The sequence below is a fragment of the Lissotriton helveticus genome, chromosome 10 (assembly GCF_964261635.1).
Source record: "Lissotriton helveticus chromosome 10, aLisHel1.1, whole genome shotgun sequence".
NCBI lineage: Eukaryota > Metazoa > Chordata > Amphibia > Caudata > Salamandridae > Lissotriton > Lissotriton helveticus.
Genome location: NC_136071.1, coordinates 5,315,342 through 5,338,760, shown reverse-complemented (window position 1 = coordinate 5,338,760; position 23,419 = coordinate 5,315,342). Strand labels below are relative to the sequence as shown.

Genomic DNA, 23,419 nt, shown 5'->3' with positions numbered 1-23,419 from the left:
TGGAAGGCCAAAGTGAACTATCTACAATCCCATGCAGGGGTGGAAAAAAGACATTGCTGCAACACGTAACACGTTGTGAAACAGCTACTATATACGGGATGCCTGCCTGTAAGCCGCAGCATTCGTGGTTATTTAGAATAAGATTACTGCCATTAGAAAGCAAAGCTAATTTGGGAATAATAGGCAGGACAGGGGTTCCTTTTAAATAACAAGCCAGATTAGGGGTCGAAAGATTGCAGGCACCGTGAAGTTTAACTTGTTTGCAGACTAGGGAGTGATCTACTGTGGAATCGCAATCCTTCCCTGTAAGGAAAACTTCTTTATCTGAGCGTTGACACCTGTAGGTGAAAGGCAACAACCATAATTCATGAATATAGCTACTGCCCAGGGGTTCATATCGACCAACCGGATAATGTTTCATGCAGCCTGTGAATTGAAACAGTGAGATAGGCAATGAAATAACCCCATGTATTAACCACACGGCTGAATCAGTCTCTGCAACAGAAAATGGTAACTGTTCTAATTGTTCAATATGTAACAATGTGTATGTAGCGCCTTTCATCGACATTCATTTCTGTTCATCAGTCAAAATAAATGGCAAAAACAGCGCGGAAGCATTCAGGTAATCCCATGGTACTTTTCCAATTTTGACTGTTTGCAAAGTCCAAACAAATTGCATTACAGAAGGTAACTGATTTTGACCAAGGTACAAAACAGACACTTCATTTTGAACAATGTCAATGACAGAAGAAACAATATTATCCAAAATATATATATGAGAAGACAGTGTAATAATGCTGTTATCTACTACTGCAAAAGGTTTTCCAATTTAGCTTGGTCAATTTGGAGCAGCTACCACCTGTGACAGTTTCCAAAATTCATTATATGCTGTATAAAGAAAATGTTTTGATCTGAGGGACTTTAGACCTAAAAGAAAATCAGACAGATCGAGGTCACCTGATAATGGGGAAAGATGCTGTTTGACAGAGGGCAATGTGGAATGTCCCTACCAGGACCGGACTGGGAACCAAAACCGGCCTTGGCAAAGTGCCCGGCGGGCCCCACTTCCCTCTCCGGAGGGGGGTTGGGGATGCCGCCGAGCTGTTTGTCAGGGCCGGTTTTCGGCCGATTTTGTTACAGGGCCGATTTTGCAGCTATGCTGCAAAAACGGCCCTGTAACAAAAACGGCCTCCAGGGGCCCAAAACCGGCCCCCAACCTTGCGGCGCACCGGGGGATTGCCCGGTGCCCGCAACTGCCAGTCCGGGCCTGGTCCCAACCACTGTTGACCCTATTTACCTACTGAATATGTGGTAACCATATTGGAATGTGGAAAATGAGGATAAGGTCTAGACTGCGTAAACCCTTTTGTGGTATTCAAAAAGCGTAATTGGCATGCATCGGAGCTCGTTGGCATTGCAACCATTCCAAGGGGTTAATATTGGAAGAGTTAAGTGTGCCATTCTGAAACATGACAGGTAAGTCCTCAATGGTGTAATTGGTATGCATTTGCCATGTGTCATAAGTAGCCAATAATGGAATAGAGGGAGTATTTAGATTGTTGGCCATTGCCAAAGCAAAACAAGTAGTCTGATGTACTGTGTCAATTGAAAATATGAGCTGAGACGGTATCAGACATGCTCAATGCAATGATTCAGTGCCCTGCACTTGCCAATCTTTGGTCCCCCATATGGATTTTAAATCCTTCCAGTGCTCATAACCTTTCACGGACAATTCATTTATTAAGGGCATGGAGTAAACTAATTTAGTTTGTGTCAACATAAATTTAGTTTGGGCGGCATCTTTAGTTTATAAAAATAGGAATGAGGGTCCGAAAGATTGTAACCAGTAAATACATAAATTTACTCCATTGGGTCTTTGAGTTCCTCTGTAACGGTGTTGGGAAATGTTCCCACTGGGTAAAATTAAAATAAGGTCTCTGAGTATTGGTCTTGTGTAAAAAATGATATCCATAGTGTTGGTAACAGAATAAATCAGCAAAATATGCTGAATTTAAATACAAATCTTCAGTGTCAAAAGCAGTATAATATTTCAAATCAGAGAACAATGAATGAACTGCTTGAACATCCCAGTCATCAGAGTGTATGCCAGACAAAACCAGATCTCCTAATGAAACACGGAAAATGTATGGAATGTTCAAAGTTTCGGTCGGGCCATGGATATCGTATGATACTTTATCCCAAACAATGCCATCAGCAACTGGGAACGCTAATATATTGGCAAGTGCTTGATCTCTTTTCATTTTATGTGATGACGTGTGAGGGGCTAGAACACTGTCAAAAATATTCACAGCAGAGCGTTAAATTAAGTAATGACCATTAATCAGCATGAAAAACACAGTCACAAACCCAATCCACATGGAGAGGAATATCATCATAAGCAACATCCAGATATATGTCCAGGGCGGGACTAGGTAAGTCTTTTTGAACGAGGAGATGAAAAGACTGGTACGTGTAGGGGGTTCTGCCACATATAATGACAATGAAGACGTTTCAGAAGAAAGGTTAGTGAAGTCCATATAGTAACCACTGGACTCCGGCTGAAACAATTGGGGTTGTGCTGCATTGAATTGTTTAGTTATGGTACTCTCCGAAATGTCAATTATAACCTCAACTGGAGGAGAAGCATACTCAATATTTGCAGCTGTGGATGTAGAAGGTAAAACAGGCAATAAATCAATTGAAGTTTCCATCTTCCCTTCGGTTTGCTGGGGAGTAGTCGAAGAAACAGAAGCCGTAGGATGCTGGGAGGCATACTATTCAGTATCGGCCAGATGGTGTAGCTTGACATAGTCGATTGAAATGTAACGATTCTCCTTACGACCAGGCAAAGGAGGCAGGATCACAGTATGGGTGCCTTTCAAACCAAGGACTCTGACCGGTGCCCCCTTTGATGGACCAAAATCTTTTTTGTTCTCCACCTTTTCTCGAACCAGATCTCCAACTTTAGGAAGCCAGCCGGAAATGGGAATCAGCACCGCTGCATCTGTGGAAGAGGGCAAATGAGCTTTTGCTTGTGAATCACAAGCCATTTGTAGATCCTGTAACATAGCACAATGATGATTTACGTCAAACTTTGCGGCAGCCGCCTCAACGTCTAGACCATCAAGGTCTGGCACTAACATTTTAATGCCCAAGAGCATTTCGTACGGAGTCCACACAACCAGAGATCTTCTAGGGAGATTATTTAGTGCACGTTGGACTCCATATAGATAAGTCAACCAGCCCCTACCTGTACCTAATACCCTTGCCGTTAAAGATTGCTTTAAGTCACGGTTCATCCGCTCCACAACAGAATTGCCCTCAGGCTGGTATGGAGATGAGAATTGCACCTGCACCCCCAAAGACTTCATAGCATCACAGTAAGTCTTAGAGGCAAACACAGGACATTGGTCAGAATGGATATGCACAGGCAAATGTCCCGACAAAGACACGCAAATCTTTTATAACAGTTTGAGCATCAGCACTGCGTTGCAGTCAAACCCAAAGGAATCTAGTGCATAGATCCACTGCAACCAAGATATACTTAAACGCATTATCAGATGTCAAAGAACAGTCAAAGGGTTGATTTGAAATGTAAAGCTGAGTGTGGGGTGCATGTGAAACAGTTGAAGGATTAATCCGTATTCAAATGTGACAGGAAAGAATATATTTACATGCCTGTTGGTACAGACCACGCCACCAAATGCGTTGCTGTAAAAGTGAAATAGTCGCTGTCACACCGGCATGTGCAGAAGCAACGCCTTCATGTGCAGCCACTATTAAAGAAAGTCTTTGGTCCTCGTTGGGAATCAGCCGATCCCCAACTGATGGAATAGTTACAAATGGATTATGATCAGATGACAAGTGGTAAGTATATCATGATGGGAAACCTTGGGGAAATTCTGTTCCCTCCTTAGTTGCAGCTATAACTGCTAGAATATCATCAATTATAGTCATAGACCTAGGGACTGCTGCTAGTGAACATGTGGCTACTGCAGATTTGGCTGCCTCATCAGCCAGTGAATTACCAACAGCGTGTGCTCCCACACGCTGATGACCCAAAGTGTGGATAACATGTGTGAGTGGCAAACGTTCCTTAAGAGCGGCCACTCGGACCCAAAGCATTTTATGCTTAATTGAACTACCTTTAGAATCACAAAAATCATTTTGTGTCCAAAAGAACCAGTTGTCATTGAAGGATAGTACACAGTAAAAGGAATTGCTCACTACAAGTATAGGAACTTCAGGATCAGCAAATTCAAGAGCCAAAACCAATGCCCGTAGCCGTAGCTCTGCCAATTGAGCCGAGCAATCTCCAAGATACTGTGCACCAAGGAGGATTTAAAATCCCCATCAAGAATCGTACCTGCCACAATTGCGCAGGCTGCAGAATAAGCATGTGTAGAACCAACGGCCGGCTGCGCAGAACTGTCAGTGTAAATAATACATTTGTTTTGATCAAGAGGAAGCAATGACAATGGAGGAGGGTGAACATGTCCATATTGTAAAAACTCCTGTGTCTGACGGGCCAATGATAAAGTTGACATCAGCCGACGTCAAAGAACTAGCCCATTGTATCCAACGTGGATGCAAGGCTTTGGAATTCGGGACACTATCCTTTGTGACTGCTTCTAAAGCAGGTACCATCAAAACCGTAAAATGTGTTTACCCTGAGCCAAAGAGTGTTCCTTAAGAATCGCCATCTGGACAGCTGTCAAAATATTTTCCGTAGAAGAAAAATGCAACTCTGCTGAAATATACAAATGCGACTTGTAAGCAATGGGGACCGTGTCCCCTTCATTGAAAGTCAAGTAAGTTAAACCTAACGCTCCTGGTACAATACTTATGACCAAATTTGTAGAATTGTCTTGTGTTAACAAGAAGTTGGTCGCAAGCAGATCAGACTGCAGAGACCGTAGAATTGCGGTATGTTACAGAAGCCAACTGGAAGACGAAAAAGAAGGTTGTATCAATGAGTAAAAAGGTTTGATACGCTAGGCATATTAAGGAATGTATGTCCTCCGAAATTCAAAAAACCCAGCAAAGATAGCAATTTTTTTAACTGTAGGTGGAGGTTGCAATTGAGCACTTTTCTCCAGAAAGTGGGGGGCCAACCTCCTACCTTCATTATTGAGTTCGTAACCAAGAAAAAGTACAGCCAAGAAGGCGATGTGAGACTTAGCAAAATTGAATTTGTAACCAAAGTTTGCAAAATGTGTAATAATGCGGTCCACACATGTTATATTCCATATAGGCTTGGGCAACATCCCAACCTTTCACCTATATTCATCCCTACAATACATACATAACGGGCTGCTAGGGCTTACTACCTAGTTACAGTACTGCACACAGAACGTGGGGTTTTCCCTGAACAAAACAGCTGCATACATTATGCATGAGGATCCGTGGATTCTTGGAAACTCTGCAGGGCTACCATCTCCTGTATACTAACTATGTACAAGCCGGGTCTGGTGGCTCAGTGGACTAATGCATCCATTGCAGGGGCCTGTGTTCGACCTCATGGTCACAGGTTCAAATCCCGGCGGATCCACTCAGCCTTTCATCCATTTGAGGTCAATAAAATGAGCACCATTGAGTTGGGTAACAATAAACATCTGTTATTCAGCGCCAAGACACCTACGGGTAATCGTGCGCTTTACAAAATACTCCTGCTATGTTATGTTACATGGTTAATTCCCGTCGTCATTCTAAGTCTGACAGCTGCACAGCAAAGTAGAACCCCTGAGGATACCTTCGGGTATATACACATCACATCTTGCTGAGATAGTCAGAGGAGATCAGGACTTCCATGCCGATATACTGATGCGAGATGCTGAAGCACTCTGCATGCAGACACTCCGGCGCGCAGTGGTCTGACATCCCTTGCAGGGTGTGCAACCCGAAACCAGGACGGGTCCCACAGTTTCTCATTTCAGGTAATGGAGGTTGACTCTATCTTAGAGGGATTCTTGGCTTAACACCTACATACATGCTAGGTACACTTGGGTCCATCTAGTTAGGGTTGCATTGTAGGAGTACGCATTTTATTATCATGTATTTCATGTACTTACCTCTATTCATGGTTATAGCAAAATAGTAGAAATCTACCATCCTTTTACTTTCCTAGTGCTTCTAATCATCTATATCTGTTACTGTCTAATGATTGTTTCAGCACACCTATTTTACACTAGAATAACAACTGTTCAATAAATACTTATTGAAAACGTCCCTACTGTTTATTTTATGTTTCTCTCTGAGACTAAGCGGGCACGAGTGACTGAGCAAAAAGTAGTGCACTGTTTCCACAGTCCTGATGGATCAGGGTTATCATGTTCGATAGTTGCCAAGGACTATTCTCTCTTTAGTAAGAGGGGTTTCTGGTGGCACTGTGAGCTAGCTGGTACACTGGCCAAAATACCCAGTGGGGGTATCTGGAATCAGTCTGACACCAATCCTGCAGTGTATGTTGTCCAAACGCGCAGATCCTGTATAGGTTTTATAGGAACTACACGACACACGCAAGAGATGCGGCTGTAAATCATCATTCATCAAGTATATGTCATGGACATACGAGAAGGCGTCAGGATCAATCTCATGCAAAAGGGACGCAATGCGTGCCACAAACACACCAGGGCTATTCTTATATCCCACAGGCAATATTTCATATCAGCGCTGATTGCCCAACTCACTGAATGAGGTCAAATCACGGCTCTCAGGAGCCAAATTGTGACTGAAAAATCCATTGGAAACATCCAAGGTGGTTTTGTATTTTCGGCGAACAATGTTATTCAGAAATGCAGAGCTATGTGTGTTCTGAACTACAAAGGTTCAAACGTGACTATTCAAAGGTCTGTAGTCTAAAACTATACAATATGAACCGTCCAGTTTTGAACTCGGAAAAAGAGGATTATTCATTTATCAAACACAGGGTTCAGTCACACCCTGATGTTTCAATTGGGTCAAGATTTCACTTACGTACGCCTCAGCTTCTCGTTTACTCGGATACTGTGGTTGGGGCTGCACTGTGGAATGCAATGGAATCACATGAACTGGGGAACCCTCGTCCCAACCTGCCTGATTGTGATATAACGCCTGAGCTAAGGACAATGCCCACTTCGAGGCATAAGCCATTTTATCGTCATTAGGAACATATTGAGATAAACTAGGTAGAATAACATCTTTCCCTCTAGAGGAAGCTAGGACAAAAGGTGGAGGCCAATCAACCTCCGCCAACAAAATATCATAAGAAGAAGTGAGGTTTTCCCAAAATACTGCTTTAATTGTTCGTTTAATATCACCTTCAATTTGGAGGGTCACTTCATAAAGCCTATCTGGAGGAGCAACTAGAGTATCAGCTGTCTCTACTGTAATAAAAGTGTCAGTTGCTTTCACCTCCAGATGCTGGTGGAGTGTCTGCCGCACTATTCTAACCTCCGCCGCACTGTCGAGGAGCGTTACCGCCCAACTCCTGTTGAGGAGCAGGGTTCTCACCGTCCGAGGCATACTTTGCAGTCAAAGTGGCAACTTTTTTCTTCTGAAATGGGGCACGATATTGAGGAGGTTCCCCCTGCTTGACTTTTACATCAAACTGGTGCTGCAGGTCTTGCCTTTATTGCGTGGACTCCCCTTCTCTGGGATCCTGTCACCCTCCTCCGCCGAATTGTTGATCCGACGATTCCTGAACGGAACGAGGAGAAAGAGGATCAGGAACCTCGTACCTATCTGCTGTCTTAATTTTAGAGCGGTCATGCAAATCATATCTACTTTCAGAAGCGTCAGGTGGAGGTGAACCTGCACGTGAACCAGGCTTCTGTTGTTGCTGCCACTGATCCCTGTTCAATTTTTTTTAGGAAAGAATGGACGACCCTCCTTGTCAGGAGGGGCTTTAATTGGTGGTTGACTAAACGGTCGAACTGCTAAACTATTTCGGCCCAAATATGTATATACATCCACTACGATAATCGGCAACTGTCGCTGCCGATCCACTTTCATCACCACTGCTAGGCGTTGAGGAACCTGTAAGCAAACTGCTTCACCTTTATCAATCAATCAATCAGGTCATTTGTATAGCGCACTACTCACCCGTAGGGTCTCAAGGCGCTGGGAGGGGGGGGGTGCCGCTACTGCTCGAACAGCCAGGTCTTGAGCTTCTTCCTGAAGGAGAGGTGGTCTTGGGTCAGGCGCAGATTGGTCGGAAGTGAGTTCCAGGTCTTGGCGGCCAGGTGGGAGAAGGATCTTCCTCCTGTTGTCGCTCTTCGGATGCGGGGGACGGTGGCGAGGGCGTGGTTGGTTGATCTGAGGAGGCGCTTGGGAGTGTAGAAGTTGATCCGGTTGTTGAGGTAGCTCGGGCCTTGGTCGTGTAGGGCTTTGTGCGCGTGGGTGAGGAGCCGGAAGGTGATTCTCTTGTTGACCGGGAGCCAGTGCAGATCTCTCAGGTGTCCGGAGATGTGGCTGCGTCGGGGGATGTCGAGGATGAGTCTCGCCGAGGCGTTCTGGATCCGCTGGAGTCTCTTCTGGAGTTTGGCAGTGGTTCCGGCGTAGAGGGCGTTGCCGTAGTCCAGTCGGCTGGTGACGAGGGCTTGGGTGACCGTCTTCCTCGTCTCGGTGGGGATCCACCGGAAGATCTTACGTAGCATGCGCAGGATGTTGAAGCATGACGAGGAGACGGCGTTGACTTGTCTGGTCATGGAGAGGGAGGAGTCCAGGATGAAGCCCAGGTTGCGTGCGTGGTCCGTCGGTTTGGGTGCGGTGCCCAGGGCGGGGGGCCACCAGGAGTCGTCCCAGGCGGAGGGCGTGGAGCCCAGGATGAGGACCTCCGTCTTGTCTGAGTTCAGTTTCAGGCGGCTGGTCGTCATCCATTCGGCTACGTCTCTCATCCCTTCGTGCAGGTTGGCTCTGGCGGTGGCGGGGTCGTTGGTCAGGGAGAGGATCAGCTGGGTGTCGTCGGCGTAGGAGATGATGTTCAGGTTGTGTTGGCGTGCGATGGCCGCGAGGGGGCTCATGTATACGTTGAAGAGGGTTGGGCTCAGCGAGGATCCTTGGGGTACGCCGCAGATGACTTTGGTGGCCTCTGACTTGTACGGTGGTAGGCGGACTCTTTGTGTTCTTCCGTCGAGGAAGGAGGTGATCCATTCCAGCGCCTTCTCCTGGATTCCGATGTTGCTGAGGCGCTGTACTAGGGTGCGGTGGCAGACAGTGTCGAAAGCCGCGGAGAGGTCCAGGAGGATGAGGGCCGCTGTTTCTCCGTTGTCCATCAGAGTTCGAAGGTCGTCGGTGGCGGCGATGAGGGCGGTCTCGGTGCTGTGGTTCGCTCGGAAGCCGGACTGTGAGGGGTCGAGGGATCCATTCGTCTCGAGGAAGGCGGGCAGCTGTTTGTTGACGGTCTTCTCGATGACTTTGGCCGGGAACGGGAGGAGCGAGATGGGACGGTAGTTCTTGAGGTCGGTGGGGTCTGCTGTGGGTTTCTTGAGGAGAGCGCTGAGTTCGGCGTGCTTCCAGCTCTCAGGGAAGGTGGCGGAGTCGAAGGAGGTGTTGATGATGTCCCGGAGTTGGGGTGCGATGATGGAGTCGGCCTTGTTGAAGACGTGGTGAGGGCAGGGGTCAGTCGGAGATCCGGAGTGGATGGAGTTCATGGTGCGGATGGTGTCTTCGGTGCTGATCGGGGTCCAGGTGCGGAGGGTGGTGGATGGTGGCGTTGTTGCGGTTGTGGCTTGCGTTGGTTGGTTGTTGAAGCTGTTGTGTATGTCCGCGATCTTGTTGTGGAAGTAGGACGCGAGGGAGTTGCAGAGGTCTTGCGACGGGGTGATGTCGTTGTTTCCGGCGTTGGGGTTGGAGAGCTCTTTCACGATGTTGAAGAGTTCCTTGCAGTTGTGTGCGTTGTTGTCCAGCCGGTCCTTGTATGCATTTTTCTTGGTGGCGCGGATCAGTTGGTGGTGTTTCCGGGTGGCGAGCTTGAGGGTGGTCATGTTGTCCGTCGTTGGTTCCCTTCTCCAGGCTTTCTCGAGGGCTCGACAGTTCTTCTTGGAGCACTTGAGTTCGTCGGTGAACCATGGTGTTTTTCTGCTGCAGGATCTGCTGGGCGGGGTCCTCAGAGGGGCGAGTTCGTCCGCGCAGTTGCTGATCCACTTCGTGAGGTTGTCGGCGGCCTGGCTGGGGTTCGCTGAGTTGGCGGGAGGGTGCTGGCTCAGGGAGGCGGTGAGCTGGTCGGCTGTGATCTTGTTCCAGCTTCTTCGAGCAACCTGTTGCTGGAGGTGGTGGATCGTCGTTCTTCTGAAGGTGAAGTGGATGCAGCTGTGGTCCGTCCAGTGGAGTCCTGTTGCGTGGCTGAATGTGACGTCTTTGCTGGATGAGAAGACGGCGTCGAGTGTGTGTCCGGCGAGGTGGGTGGGGGTGGTCACTAGCTGCTTGAGTCCGAGGTTGTCGAGGTTGTCGAGCAGGGTGATGGTGTTGCGGTCGTTGTTGTTCTCCAGGTGGAAGTTGAGGTCCCCCAGGAGGATGTAGTCGGCGGAGGGGAGAGCGTGCGGGCTGACGAAGTCGGCGATGTCCTCGCTGAATCGTGTGCGCGGTCCCGGGGGTCGGTAGATCAGGGTGCCTCTTTAATATTGGCCAGAATCATATTGGAGACAATGGGGAACATTCCAACTAACTTCATCCCCAAATCCAGAGCTGGACTAGCCCGTGTTCATCTTGTACCTTCTTTAGAACGCTCGGCAGAACGCTCATGAAGAGGGTGCCAAAGCACAGCGAATACACTGAAGCAAATACTATCCCCCAGGTGGTTCAGTCTGTTAAAGCGAGAATCAGACTACTTGGCAAACTCATTGTAAGGATCCTGTGTTTTTCTACAGGAGTGGTATGTGGAAAACAGCCTCAAGTTACTCAAATTTTAGGGCAATCCAAAATGGCAAGTCATCTCGATTCTGAGGACATTATACCCATCATTTAGTTAATCATGACAGGACTAATGACAAGACCACCATCATGTCCCGGTGGCTGATAGGCAGCTCCAGCCGGAGCCACATGAATAGCATGTGACATAAACTGTATGACACTTCTGTGCATGTGAATCAATGATGTATGTAGCTGACGTGGCTCTGCAAGTGTAGGATTAAGATAGTTCGGATGGGGTGTAAAACCAGCCAAAACTGGCCATGTGGCCCCGCCAATAGATAAGGGGCCCATTCGAACAGCAATAACAGGGTGAGGAAGGGCGCCATTAAACCAAATGGTATGCTCCCAGGCCATCAACAGAACTTCAAGTAATGCATATGGACGATAAGCAGCCGGAAAAGCAGCTCTCGTATATTCATGAAACAAATGATAATTTCTATAAACTGCTGGAAATGTAACCCAAGAATAGAAAACGTCAAAGCAAAAAGCCAAGTCTGTTTCAATAACAAAAATAATGTTTGTCCCTGCAACTGGGACTTTGTGTTGAGTCAAGAAAGCTGTAACCGTTGTGCGGTTATGTGCCGCAATAGCGAACAGTTGTGCCATATTAGAAATCGGAAAAAGAAACGGAGAGAACTATAGCGCAAAATAGGGTAAAGAAAAACCTTTTCAACTTCAAGCTTGCAAAACCTACAAATATAGGAGGGTACCCCCCCACCCCGGACATCTCCGGAAACCAGTGAGAGAGTATTGTGAACAAGCACAAGTGCTACTCAGGGGGCTTGTGAATAAGTACCAGACCAAACGTTGGTGGTGCCATGTTGCAGGGAATCTGCCCAAGAACAGAACTATGCGCAGGATTATAGGACCTTGGTGTGTAGGGACTGAGTCATCCTAGTGTAGTATGTTTATCTAGGGACCTGTATCGATACTCCTATTTTCTGACCCTTGTCCGATTATTATTCACTAATGTCCATACAACGGCACAGAAACCCGTTTTCAAATTAAGTCATAGCGCATGCTGTCATATTGAGCAAGCACTATTCCTCCAGCCCCCTAGAAAGCACACCGAGTTCTCTAAACAAACCAAGCCTCCAGCAAACCTGGGAAATCCCCGCTGCTATTGTTTTGATTTCGTTCGAGAACTCCTGTAAAGAATGTAAGAACGATCAGTTCTTAATGACATCTTTTATTGACGTCTTATGTCCATCCTTACGTCAAACCCGGCACCTTTCAGGTATAAATATACCGACGCTGCCCTAAGCAAGCACACGGTGGTGATGAGCTTGGAGCAGTGACTACTTGCCGGAGAGCCCAGCTGATGCAGGAAGCCCACGGACGCTGCCCCTCCCTTTTGACGCGCTGAGAGAGACGCTGCCTTTTCTCCTGCCGAGAAATCCAGCCTCCAGCATTTCCAACTTGCCCTTGCGGGTGATTGGGATACCGAGTCCTGAGACAGAGATACCAGCCCTCCTACCTTCTAAATCCCAGGTACTGAACTGACTAACCCCTTACAGAGAATTCTTGAGTCAGATTCTTGGCAAAACAAACTTAACTTAAACTGCTACTTACTTACTCCCTCCCACGTATTAGGCTTAGGTCAGGTACACCGGGGTAGGCGTAGTTAGAAGCACCAGTTGAGTACGATTAGTCAATGTATATATGTATGTATATCTTTTATCCATTTTAAAGTATCATATGGCTAAGAAACCATATCAATGCTTTTACAGTATTATTTTATAATCCTGCTTTTACTGTATGCACTTTACTTAACCTTAAGTATTGCTACTGTAGCGATTCATTTCTCTTGTATAAGAAAAAGAGACTGATCAATAAATAACACCTTTTATTGAAAACGCCCATCTCTTCTTTCTCTACAATCTGGTGGAACTAAGTATGCACGTACTGACTGAGTAAAATAGTTGTCTTTTGTTTTCACACGACTCTAGAGATACACTCGTGATTAGGGAGAGCAAAGTTGTCATGTTCTATGGTTGTCAGAAACGAAATCCCTTCTTGTCTATTCAGGGAGGTTAAACTCCTCCTCGCCTATTCGAGAAAGTTTCTAGTGAACTCTGAGCTAGCTGGCACACAAAACTTAAGTCTAATATCGTCAGTAGAAGACCTAGTTAACCTCTGTCCTACGTCTATACTATTGAAGATATTATTCCAATGCGCAGAGCCTATTGGGATAATAGGAACTACACTACACTAGCACCTTAGTACCCATGAGCCCAGGACCGAATAACTATAGTGTCTCACTTGCTCTCCTACTCACTCACAGAGAAACAAACGATTAGACACCCCAGAACACAACACTCCCAGATCTCTCAGGAATTGCGGTAACAAGACACACCTTTCGCTCGCACTCTTGTACTTGTCCCCAGAAAGATCTGACAGAGACAAGAAACAGTTTAAAATATTACTTTTAACTAGCGTGCCCTAACATGCAGTATAGTTGCCACAACAAGCAGGAAAATGCATAGTACAATTACAGTCAGCATAGCAGCTAGTCCACAAATCATGACGGTGCATGTCATTATGGAAAGACAATAGAGCCTCACCTCCCCCCCCTCCCTCCTGCTAAGAAGCAGTATTATCATATATTAGAAGATCTCTGTGCTTTGTCAGCAGACCCCATACCTTAGCCTATAGAAGGTAGATCTACATCATATGTGCTGTCACTCTCATCTCCCTGGCAAGGTCCCTCTCCAAGTGTGTCCCACATATGTGTGTATCCCCAATAACCAAAGTACCTTGTCCAACCAACAGCTGCATCAGTATGTTTTGTCTAGGTGCTAAGGCCTGGCCAAAACATAATAACTAAGGGCGTTGTTGTTCGACCTTGCACATAATGTTCAGTCAATTTCCCAGGAATATGCAGTGAACACAGCCCTGAGTTCTTATGTGAAAACAGTCATAGAAATTATTGTAAAAAATAAAGACGTGTAGTAACGTGCGCAAAGCAGCAGGCTAGCTGCAGCCTGCTGTTTCTAACTTAAGTGAAGACAACAATGTCCGTATGGGCCACATGACAATTGCAGCACTGGCCCGATGAGGAGCTAGCCCAATGATGAAACATAACACCCATTTGGGTGTGTGAGGGTGCGTGCTCCCATTGGAGCGCATTCCTTCCCCTGGAACTCTAGACTTCTGTTTCTTTACTGTTTTGAGGAACTGCACACCCCTTTGCCTGCAGTGCACAGGGATGACAGACAGCAACACAGAATGCAAGGTGAGAGACCACATGAGGGAGACAGCTGGAAAACACATGCACTTCTATGAAGTGCTTTAAAAAAAAAGTAGTGCTTGAAAAAAGGTTGTAGAAGCATGGAAGCCAGCCAATCAAAGGAGATGGTAAAGAGGCAGTGCTCCCTGGGAGGACAAATATATGATTTACAAACTAGGACACAAATAAGATGCAGGCAAATGGGAAAGCCAACTACTGTTAAGCAGTGGGTGGCTCCAAGCCCCTGTATGTTCTTGGTAACTCCACACTATGGGGCCAATTTCGATGTCCGAAGGACCTGAGTCTGACTAACATCGAACTGGAACTGGGACCGACCGATCTCCTGTCGGTGGTCGCAAACCAGCAATTTGGATGCGACTGAACAGCACTCCTATTCTTTACAATGGGAGCATGCATTCCGACAGGAAGTCAGGCTCTCATTGTAAAGAGCTGAGGTGCAGATCATCCCTGCACCCCGTGGCAGGCACTTCGAGTGCCTGCCATGAGGTGCAGGAATCAACAGGGGGGCACCATAGGTGCCCCCTCGGCCACCGTCCAGAGGCCTTGCACCCATGGGGGCCTCCTGGTGTCCCCTAAAGTTGGATTTCGACAGCCTTTCTGTGTCAAAAAGGCTGGCACAGAAAGGCTGTTGAAATCCAACATCATAATCCTTCGGGCGGAAAGAGCCGCCCTTGGTATTACTGGGCTCTTTCCGAATGGCAAATGGACTCTCCGAGCCCATCGGAAGCCATTCGGAAAGCCGTTCGGATTCCTTCCTGACTGACCATATCATAATGGGTCGGTCGGAAAGAAATCCGAACAGGACATTTCGATGCAGTCATTGGTCGGTCCCATTTCCGACCGAATAGAAATCGGCCCCTATGTCTAGTAGGTGCGTCCTAAAAAGGACTGTAATGTAACCTCATTGTGACTGCACCACAATTCACATTTGTCACTCACTTTGTCGCATCATTTAAATACTGTGATATTGTTTGGTATAAATACTTGGGTAAAATAGCAAGAAATAGTAACACGGCGTACTTTTGTTTGCTGATGCAAACTACACAATGGTTGAGGAGTCCTTGCTCCCATTTCAGTAGCTGCTTTAAATGAATGATAAACATATGAAAGCATATTTGTTATAAGGGATGAAGCAGAAATACAGAGAGCTATGTGTGTCTTCTTGCTTCATGATAAGTTCAAAGATGAAGACTATGGGCCCAGTTCACAGAACTAACTTAAGACAAAATCCTAAACTTACTACTTTTAGTATTCACAGAAGTTAGGATTTTGTCTTAAGTTTGTCTTAAGACAGACCTAAGACAGACCTAAGACAAACTTAAGACAAACTTAAGACAGACTTAAGACAGACTTAAGACAGACTTAAGACAGACTTAAGAGAAACTTAAGACAAAATCCTAACTTAAGTCTGTCTTAAGTCTGTCTTAAGACAAACTTAAGACAAAATCCTAACTTCTGTGAATACCAAAAGTAGTAAGTTTAGGATTTTTTCTTAAGTTAGTTCTGTGAATCGGGCCCGTTGTGACCAAGCCGGAGCGCTTTCTCCTTATACAGACCTCCTTTGAAACCGCAGAGGTACATACCGTACTACCGAAGGGGCATTGTGACTGCTACTGTCATAGCTGTTGTCACAGCCTGCTGTAAGCAGCAGTTTGTGGTGCATCATAGAAATGGAAGTGCAAAACTCATGGTTGTTTGAAGAATATGTGGACGTTGGAGGGACACTGTTGAATTTGACTGTGATCTTGGACTCCGAGTGTGTGTTTGATTTTCCCTTTTTCATCCTTTCCAGGTGCCCACGCTGGTGGTGACAAGCACATCTCCGGAGACTTTTCACAGTTACCGGCCCATGACGTTTACAGAATCCGACCTGGAGCTCGATGCGACGAAAGACGAATGTGTGAGCACCTCCTCTAAGCCGATAATAGGGCTACGGAAACCCAGTGGAGAGGATGAAAACCGTCCCAGGAAGGATAAAAGCACATGGATAGGGGATCTGAACACACTGCGCCATGCTGGGTCCAGGTTTCTGAATGGAGACGATGGCACAACTGGCCTCGGTCAAGACCTCATGCCTGAAAAGTCCCTTCTTGAAAGACCACTTGATCACCCTCCATCACGTTGCTACCTGGATCATCCCTACATTGTCCCCACCCTGGAGGATTCTGACAATGAAGACGCCGTGGAGGCAGAGCTGGAACAGCTCTACCTGTCTCACTTAAGCCGCCTGCAGGCTGCCAAGGAACTAAAGGAGCCAGGCGAGGTGGACATGGCACAGGGGATCGCGGATGACTCTCACGGTGGCACTGACTGGCACACTCATGTGTCCCCTCTAGATCTGGCTGGCACCAAAAGAATACTAAACACCTGGCTGGTGGAAGAGATTTCACTGCGCCATGCCAACGGAAGAGAGGAAGAGGAAGTTACGAATGTGGCCCACGTGGACGTGGAACTGCCTTCCTCTGTCTGCGAATCGCCACCAAGCCACCAGGAAAGATGGTCTGAGAAGAAAGAAGTCTCCTCTCCTGTCTCTGTCCAGGATTCACTGGAAGATTCATTGGCAGAAGAAGAGGGCAAAGCTCCATGTAACATAAAATCCTCTAATGATAAAGCACAGAGTTTTGGAAAGGATTTGCCGAAGATGCCAGGGGGTGGAGATAGTGCTCAGACCTCAGCACTGGATCACACCAGCCAAGATCCCAGTCACAAGTCTCCAGCGTGGCCAGGAATGAAAGCCACGGATAGTGTGTTGTCTTGTGCATCTTGTGAATTTGTTTCTGTGACTCAAGACAGTATCACCTTGCCTGGATGCCACCTTGATCGCACCGTTGCCACGCTAGATACTTCAACTGGGGATACAATGAAGATTCTTCCCAAAGCTGAGGGTGATAACAGCAAGAGCTTGGAAACAAAGAAAAATCTCCTTACTCAAGATCCTCGCGTGGGGGCGTTGTCGATCTATTTTGAGCATAGCTCGCAAATAACCCCAGAGCAAGAAAGCAAAGAGGCTTGTGGGTTAGAGACCTCCCAGCATCTGAAAGTAAACGTTCAACCGAGCCAAGAGCGTTCAGGACTAGAGTCCTATAAGAATGTGCTTAAAACCGCTCTGCCGGACCAAGGACTCTCTAGACGAGAGCCCTTGCAGCATCTGAGAGAGAATGCGCTACTGAGCCAAGAGCTTTCAGGTTTAGATGCCTTCCAGAAGCTTCAGGACAGTGCTCCCCTGAGTGCAGGCCATTCTCAGGTAGACACCTCCCAAATCCTTCATGAGGACGCTCTACTGAGCCAAGAGCTTTCTCAACTAGAGACATCTGAGAGCGTACAAGACGAACGTCTACTGAGCCAAGAGCTTTCACGACTAGAGCAGTCCCACAATCTGCAAGAGAGTGTATTACTGAGGGAAGAGTTTTGTGGGCTCGCGACATCCAACAGTCTGCAAGGAAGTGCTCCACGGAACAGAGAGATGTCTTTGCGAGGGACTGCAAGGAATAAGCAAGAAATCATTCTTCTGAGTGAAGAGCTTTCGCGGCGAGAGACCTCTGAACATCTTCAAGAAAGCATCCTATTAAGCGAAGAATTGTCTGTGCTGGAGACCTCCCAGAATCTGCAAGAAATTGTTCTACTCAACGAAGAGCTATGTGGTTTAGGGACTTCACGGCACCGGCAAGAACGCTTCCTACTAAGGGAAGGTGTTTCTGGGCGTGAAACATTCCAGAATTTACCCTTGACAGGTGAAGGGGCTTTGAACGAATGCACTCTCTCTGCTGTGCTGGAAGAGGAGTTTGGCTACAAGAGCTCTTCCCGTACTCTGCTGGGCGATGGATTAGCATACCTGGGCTCTTCCGCTGTTGCTACACAGGAGGGCTTGGAGTACCCAGACTCCACTCCCCCAGGAGATGGGTTAGGGTATCTGGGCTCATCCAGTGCTCTGCTAGGTGAGAGGGTTGGGTGTCATGCATTCCGAGGTAAGAAGGTAGGGCTTGTGGACTCCAGCCCTGTTCGCGTGGGTGAAGGGCTAGAGCAGCCAGACCCTAACCCACCTCTCCTGGATGAGAGGTTACTGTGCCGGGGGTCGTCTTCATCAGCACTTCTGGTTGAAGGTTTAGACTGGCTAGACTCCTACTCTGCTCCACATAGTGAGGAAGTTGTGCGTGGTGGCTGTAACTCTGCAGGGAATTCGGATGCAAGCTCCGCTCTGCAGGGTGAGGAGGCAGGTTATTCAAACACAAGCTCAGCTCAACAGTGTATGAAGGAAGGGTGTCCTGACTCAAGGTCTGGTCTTTCAGGTGAGGAGTTAGACTTTCCAGACTCCATCCCTGCTCATCCAGGTGAGAAGTTAGAGTTTGTGGACTCTGGCCCTGCTCCTCCAGGCGATGAGTTAAAGTTTCTGAACTCCAGCCCTGCTCTTCCAGGTGAGGAGTTAGAGTTTCTGGACTCCAGCCCTGCTCTTCTGTGTGACAGGTCAAGGTATTCTGACTCTTGCTCAATACCCGTGGGTGAGAGTCTGCAGGTCAGGGACCTGGGCTTACGTATGGAAGCTGCTCTTTCTCAGTCCTTCAGCTTCCTCTGTGCTGTGGTCTTGCTGCTAGTTATGCTGCAGGACTGTACGTCCTCTGTAGCTGTCCTACTTCTCCTGATGTCTGTCTGGTTCCTTTAGCTGGATAGGGTATTGCACAAGGTCTGCATCGGCCAACCTTTGCACAGCGTACCCCTTGTACAGTAGTTTACTATTCTGTGGCCACAGGCCATGCCTTCGGCTGCAGAGGAAATGTTCAGCAAGTTAGGTGGGCCCTTAGAGGGGCCCCATTTGGCTCTGCACCTCTTCCATCACACGCCTCTTTGCTCGCCTTGCACCAAAGTCCTTTCCCTTTAGAGAGAAAGTAATGCAAATAATCTAGGCAGGTTTGTAAGTAGTGTCTGTATGCAGCGCCTCCATATTTATTTTTCTACATTGTCCTGCTGTGGTAGGTGAATGGTCCCGAGCTGGTCTTGTTCCATCCCTCCCTGCAAGTCGTGGCCTTCTCCGAAACCTGCTGGAGGGGCTTGTGTGTGGCCTGCAAGCCAAAGCTGTGCACTCCGATTGGTGTCGCCTCCTGCCTGTCTAGTGTGATTGTGTAGTGTGCAGACCACACAGTGGCGGTGTAGCATTGCCTTTGCCACGAGTGGCCTGGGTTGGCTTTCCAATGTCTTCACGTCTGTCCAGAGTGAATATGTTATCTAGAGACCTAACGCATGTGGTGTAGATTCACCTTTGTAGTCTGGAGCTGTTCGTTGAGACTGCTGTGTACTCCTGTCTGTGCGGTGAGGCTTTGTAGAGGAGGGACCCTGTGAATGCGGTGTAGGTTTGCTTTTGTGGCCTGGGGACTTGCATTGACTTTACCGTGCCCTACTTCCTGTGCAGTAAGATTGCGTAGTGCACGGCCTGCACCTCTGTACTCATGGCGTTGCTTAGCCTTTATAGCTCTCTGATGCCATGATATGTCTTAGAAGAAGATCGTAGGTAGATGTTGTTGTTAGCAGACTTCTCTACATGAACACATGTCCACAGACAACCCCGTCTACTCCCAGAGCCTGGAAGGGCTTGTTGAGTAGAGGAGAAACTCCTGTTCTGATTTAGTGTCCACAGAATCTGCCGTAATCCACACACAATGTAGACAGATATCAGGGAGCTCTACTGCTGTGGGGTGTCCTATTTGTGGAAGAGTCTTGGTTGTTTGAGGCATGGGCCCCTTTTGGTTCCTCTGGGGTCCTTTGTGTTCCTCTGGGCTCCTCTGGGGTCCTTTGGGTTTCTCTTGGTACCTATGTTTTCCTCAGGGTTCCTCTGAGTTCCTTTGGGTTCCTCCGGGTCCTTTGGGTTTCTCTGGGTACCTTTGTTTTCCTCTGGGTTCATCTGAGTTCCTTTGGGTTTGTCTGGGTTCCTTTGGGTTCCTCATGGTTTATTTGGGGTTCTGTTGGTTCCTTTGGGTTCCTCTGGATTCCTCCAGGTTAATCTGAGTTCCTTTGGGTTCCTGTGGGTTCTTTTGGGCTCCTCAGGATCCCTCGGGGTTTCTTTGGGCTTCTCTGGGTTCCTTTGGGTTGCTCTGGGTACCTTTGTTTTCCTCTGGGTTCATCTGAGTTCCTTTGGGATTGTCTGGGCTACTTTGGGTTCCTCAGGGTTTATTTGGGGTTCTTTTGGTTCCTTTTGGGTTCCTCCAGGTTAATCTGAGTTCCTTTGGGTTCATCTGGGTTCTTTTGGGCTCCTCTGGTTACTTTTGTTTTCCTCTTTGTTCATCTAGGTTCCTTTGGGTTTGTCTGAGTTCCTTTGGGTTCCTCCAGGTTAATCTGAATTCCTTTGGGTTCCTATTGGTTCCTTTGGGCTCCTCTTGGTTCCTCTGGGTTCCTTTGGATTTCTCTGGGTACCTTTGTTTTCCTCTGGGTTCATCTGAGTTCCTTTGGGTTCCTCCGGGTTTATTTGGGGTTCTTTTGGTTCCTTTTGGGTTCCTCCAGGTTAATCTGAGTTCCTTTGGGTTTCTCTGGGTACCTTTGTTTTCCTCTGGGTTCATCTGAGTTCCTTTGGGATTGTCTGGGCTCCTTTGGGTTCCTCAGGGTTTATTTAGGGTTCTTTTGGTTCCTTTTAGGTTCCTCCAAGTTAATCTGAATTCCTTTTGTTTTCCTCTGGGTACTTTTGTTTTCCTCTGGGTTCATCTGAGTTCCTTTGGGTTCCTCCAGGTTAATCTGAATTCCTTTGGGTTCCTGTGGGTTCTTTTGGGCCCCTCTGGATTCCTCAGGGTTTCTCTGGGTTCATCTGTGTTCCTCTGGTGGTGGTAACGATACAAACCTTGAAGCGAGAGTGGCCAGGGACCCCAGGTCCTCTGGCAGATCCAGGTGTGAAGGTTCAGGAGCAGATGTGATCCAGCTGGTAGCTTTTGCCCTGTGAAATCTGTTAGGCTGGTGGAGAGTCAGTATGAGTTGACAGTTACCCTCCAGCTCTGCCAGTATTTCCTGGATGTGTCGACTTCCAGGGTAATCTCCCTCTTCAGTCCAGAACAGTCCACCCCTGTGCAAGACATGCATCTGGAGAGATCCAGCTCCTTCCCCTGTGCCTCGAAGCCTGTTTCTTAACATACCTCTCTGTGCTTTTTGTAGCTCCTGAGGCTGGGGTTGCAAACCATGCTCAATTCATTGGTATTCTGGTTGCTGCATCTGGTGTGTCTGTGGGATGTATGACGGTACAACGTGTGGTATTACCACACGTACCGGTACAACGCAGGTTTTACAACGCAAGTCGTTACAACGACTTGCGTTGGGGGGCACTGGATAGTGAATAGTTTAATTTACTATTCCAACTCCAGTCCCCGTGGATAGTAGGGAAGGTGTTGGATAGTAAATTAAACTATTCCCTATCCTAGAGCGCCCTCCAGCGAAAGTTGTTGTAACGACTTTCGTTGTAAAACCTGCGTGGTAATGGTACAGCGTAAAAGTTTCGTGGTAAAGGATGTTCCCCGTGTCTGTGTGGGTGCACACGTGTAAGTGAGCTCCGCTGTTGTGTTCACCGCGTAGACAAACTTCTCTTCTGTTCACACCTCACCTCCTCTGCTCTGAGCTCGGCTCACACCTCATCTCATCAGCTCAGGGATACCTTGGAGAGGGGATCGCAGCCTGCTGTGAGGAAAGCAGAGTGCCTTCACAGCAGAAACACCCTCTGTTCTCGCCCCGCGTGTCTTGTAGGCAGAAAGTGTAGAGTGTGAAGAGTAAAGCGCAGGTCGCGTGGCCTTGGAACCCGTCCGCGAGCTGAACTTTCAGAAGACCTGTTGTGGGCCTGGTTTCTTCACGTAGTCACCATCCACCCCCCTGGGATCGCATGCTTCCCCTTGTGGCTCAGTATGAATGAATGAGAACATTATAGGGCCCGATTCACAGAACTGACTTAAGACAAAATCCTAAACTTACTACCATTTTGGTATTCACAGAAGGCACTTACTCATTTTGATTAAATTACACATTTTGAGTAACGTACGCATTTTGAGTAACTTACGCATTTTGAGTAACTTACTCATTTTGGTATTCACAGAAGACACTTACTTACTCATTTTGATTAAATTACACATTTTGAGTAACTTACGCATTTTGAGTAACTTACGCATTTTGAGTAACTTACTCATTTTGGTATTCACAGAAGGCACTTATTCATCAATGAGTAAGTGCCTTCTGTGAGTATCAAAATGAGTAAGTTGGATGTATGAAAGTACAACGTGCTCATTTTGATCGCGGTACTTTACACCGCGGATTTTACAACGACTTGCGTTGGAGGGCGCGGATTGAGGATTATTATAATTTTCTATTCCAACTCCAGCCCACGTAACAGTAGGGAAGGTGTTGGAATAGAAAATCACAATATTCCTTAACCAACAGCGCCATCCAGCGCAAGTCGTAGTAATGACTTGCGTTGTAATGGCAGTGTGGTAAAGGTCGTGCGGTGTAAACACTGCGTTGTAAACAACGTTTACCAGTAAGTTACTCAAAATGAGTAAGTTGCTCAAAATGAGTAAGTTACTCAAATTGAGTAAGTAAGTGCCTTCTGTGAATACCAAAATGGTAGTAAGTTTAGGATTTTGTCTTAAGTTAGTTCTGTGAATCGGGCCCATTGAGCGCGAACGAATGCCCGGTGGCTTCTTGGCGCTAAACAGGACAAGAAAGGATTGCTCCGACCACCTATTTCTGTACAAAAAGCCCCATTTTTAAGGACTTTCTAGAAACAGAAAGAGAGTTGTTTCAAGTTCCAACAGCCTTTGGTTCCAGAGTAAAGCTGAAGACCAGAAGAAGCATCTGCCAACCCAAGTGGTCCGTTGAGAAGCCGACTCCTGCGAGGGGTGCGCCACCTCAGGTTGATCTTAAAATAAGAGGGGCCATGCCCATGAAGTGCCCTATAGGCCACACAGACCCTTAAAGACAATGAAGTTCACTGATGGCTCCTTATACTGATGGAAATTTGAGATCTTTAAGAGAAAGCATGCCTCTGAGTTTTACAGAGTCTGAAGTTTCTTCGGTGAGCCTGTCGGGAGATTTAGATAAAGACTATTGCAGTGGTCAAGTCTTGTCAGTACAAGAGAGGTGACCACTGTCTTGAAGAGCTCAAAAGGTAAGTATTTCTCAATTTTTTTGATCAATCTCAAGGAACAAAAGGAAGCAGAGGTGACCTTGTTGACTTGTTCCTTCAGCTCGTTGTCGGCACTTTAGGACCAGCTTCTCCTCTCGGAGCCTCCGCGAACGAGGTTGTTATGGGGGTGGATCCTCCCCCTG

At 47.2% G+C, this 23,419-nt stretch overlaps 1 protein-coding gene across 1 annotated transcript in view; it reads left to right on the top strand.

Annotated features, from left to right (window-relative positions):
• PPP1R3F (protein phosphatase 1 regulatory subunit 3F) overlaps positions 1 to 21,488 on the top strand; it is a 91,778-nt gene extending 70,290 nt beyond the window's left edge. Inside the window, exon 4 of the mRNA XM_078664519.1 lies at positions 15,933 to 21,488. Within this exon, the coding sequence (XP_078520645.1) occupies positions 15,933 to 18,797 (2,865 nt within the window). The 3' untranslated portion in view covers positions 18,798 to 21,488. The remainder of the gene's footprint in view (positions 1 to 15,932) is intronic.
• Positions 21,489 to 23,419: the final 1,931 nt, after the last annotated feature.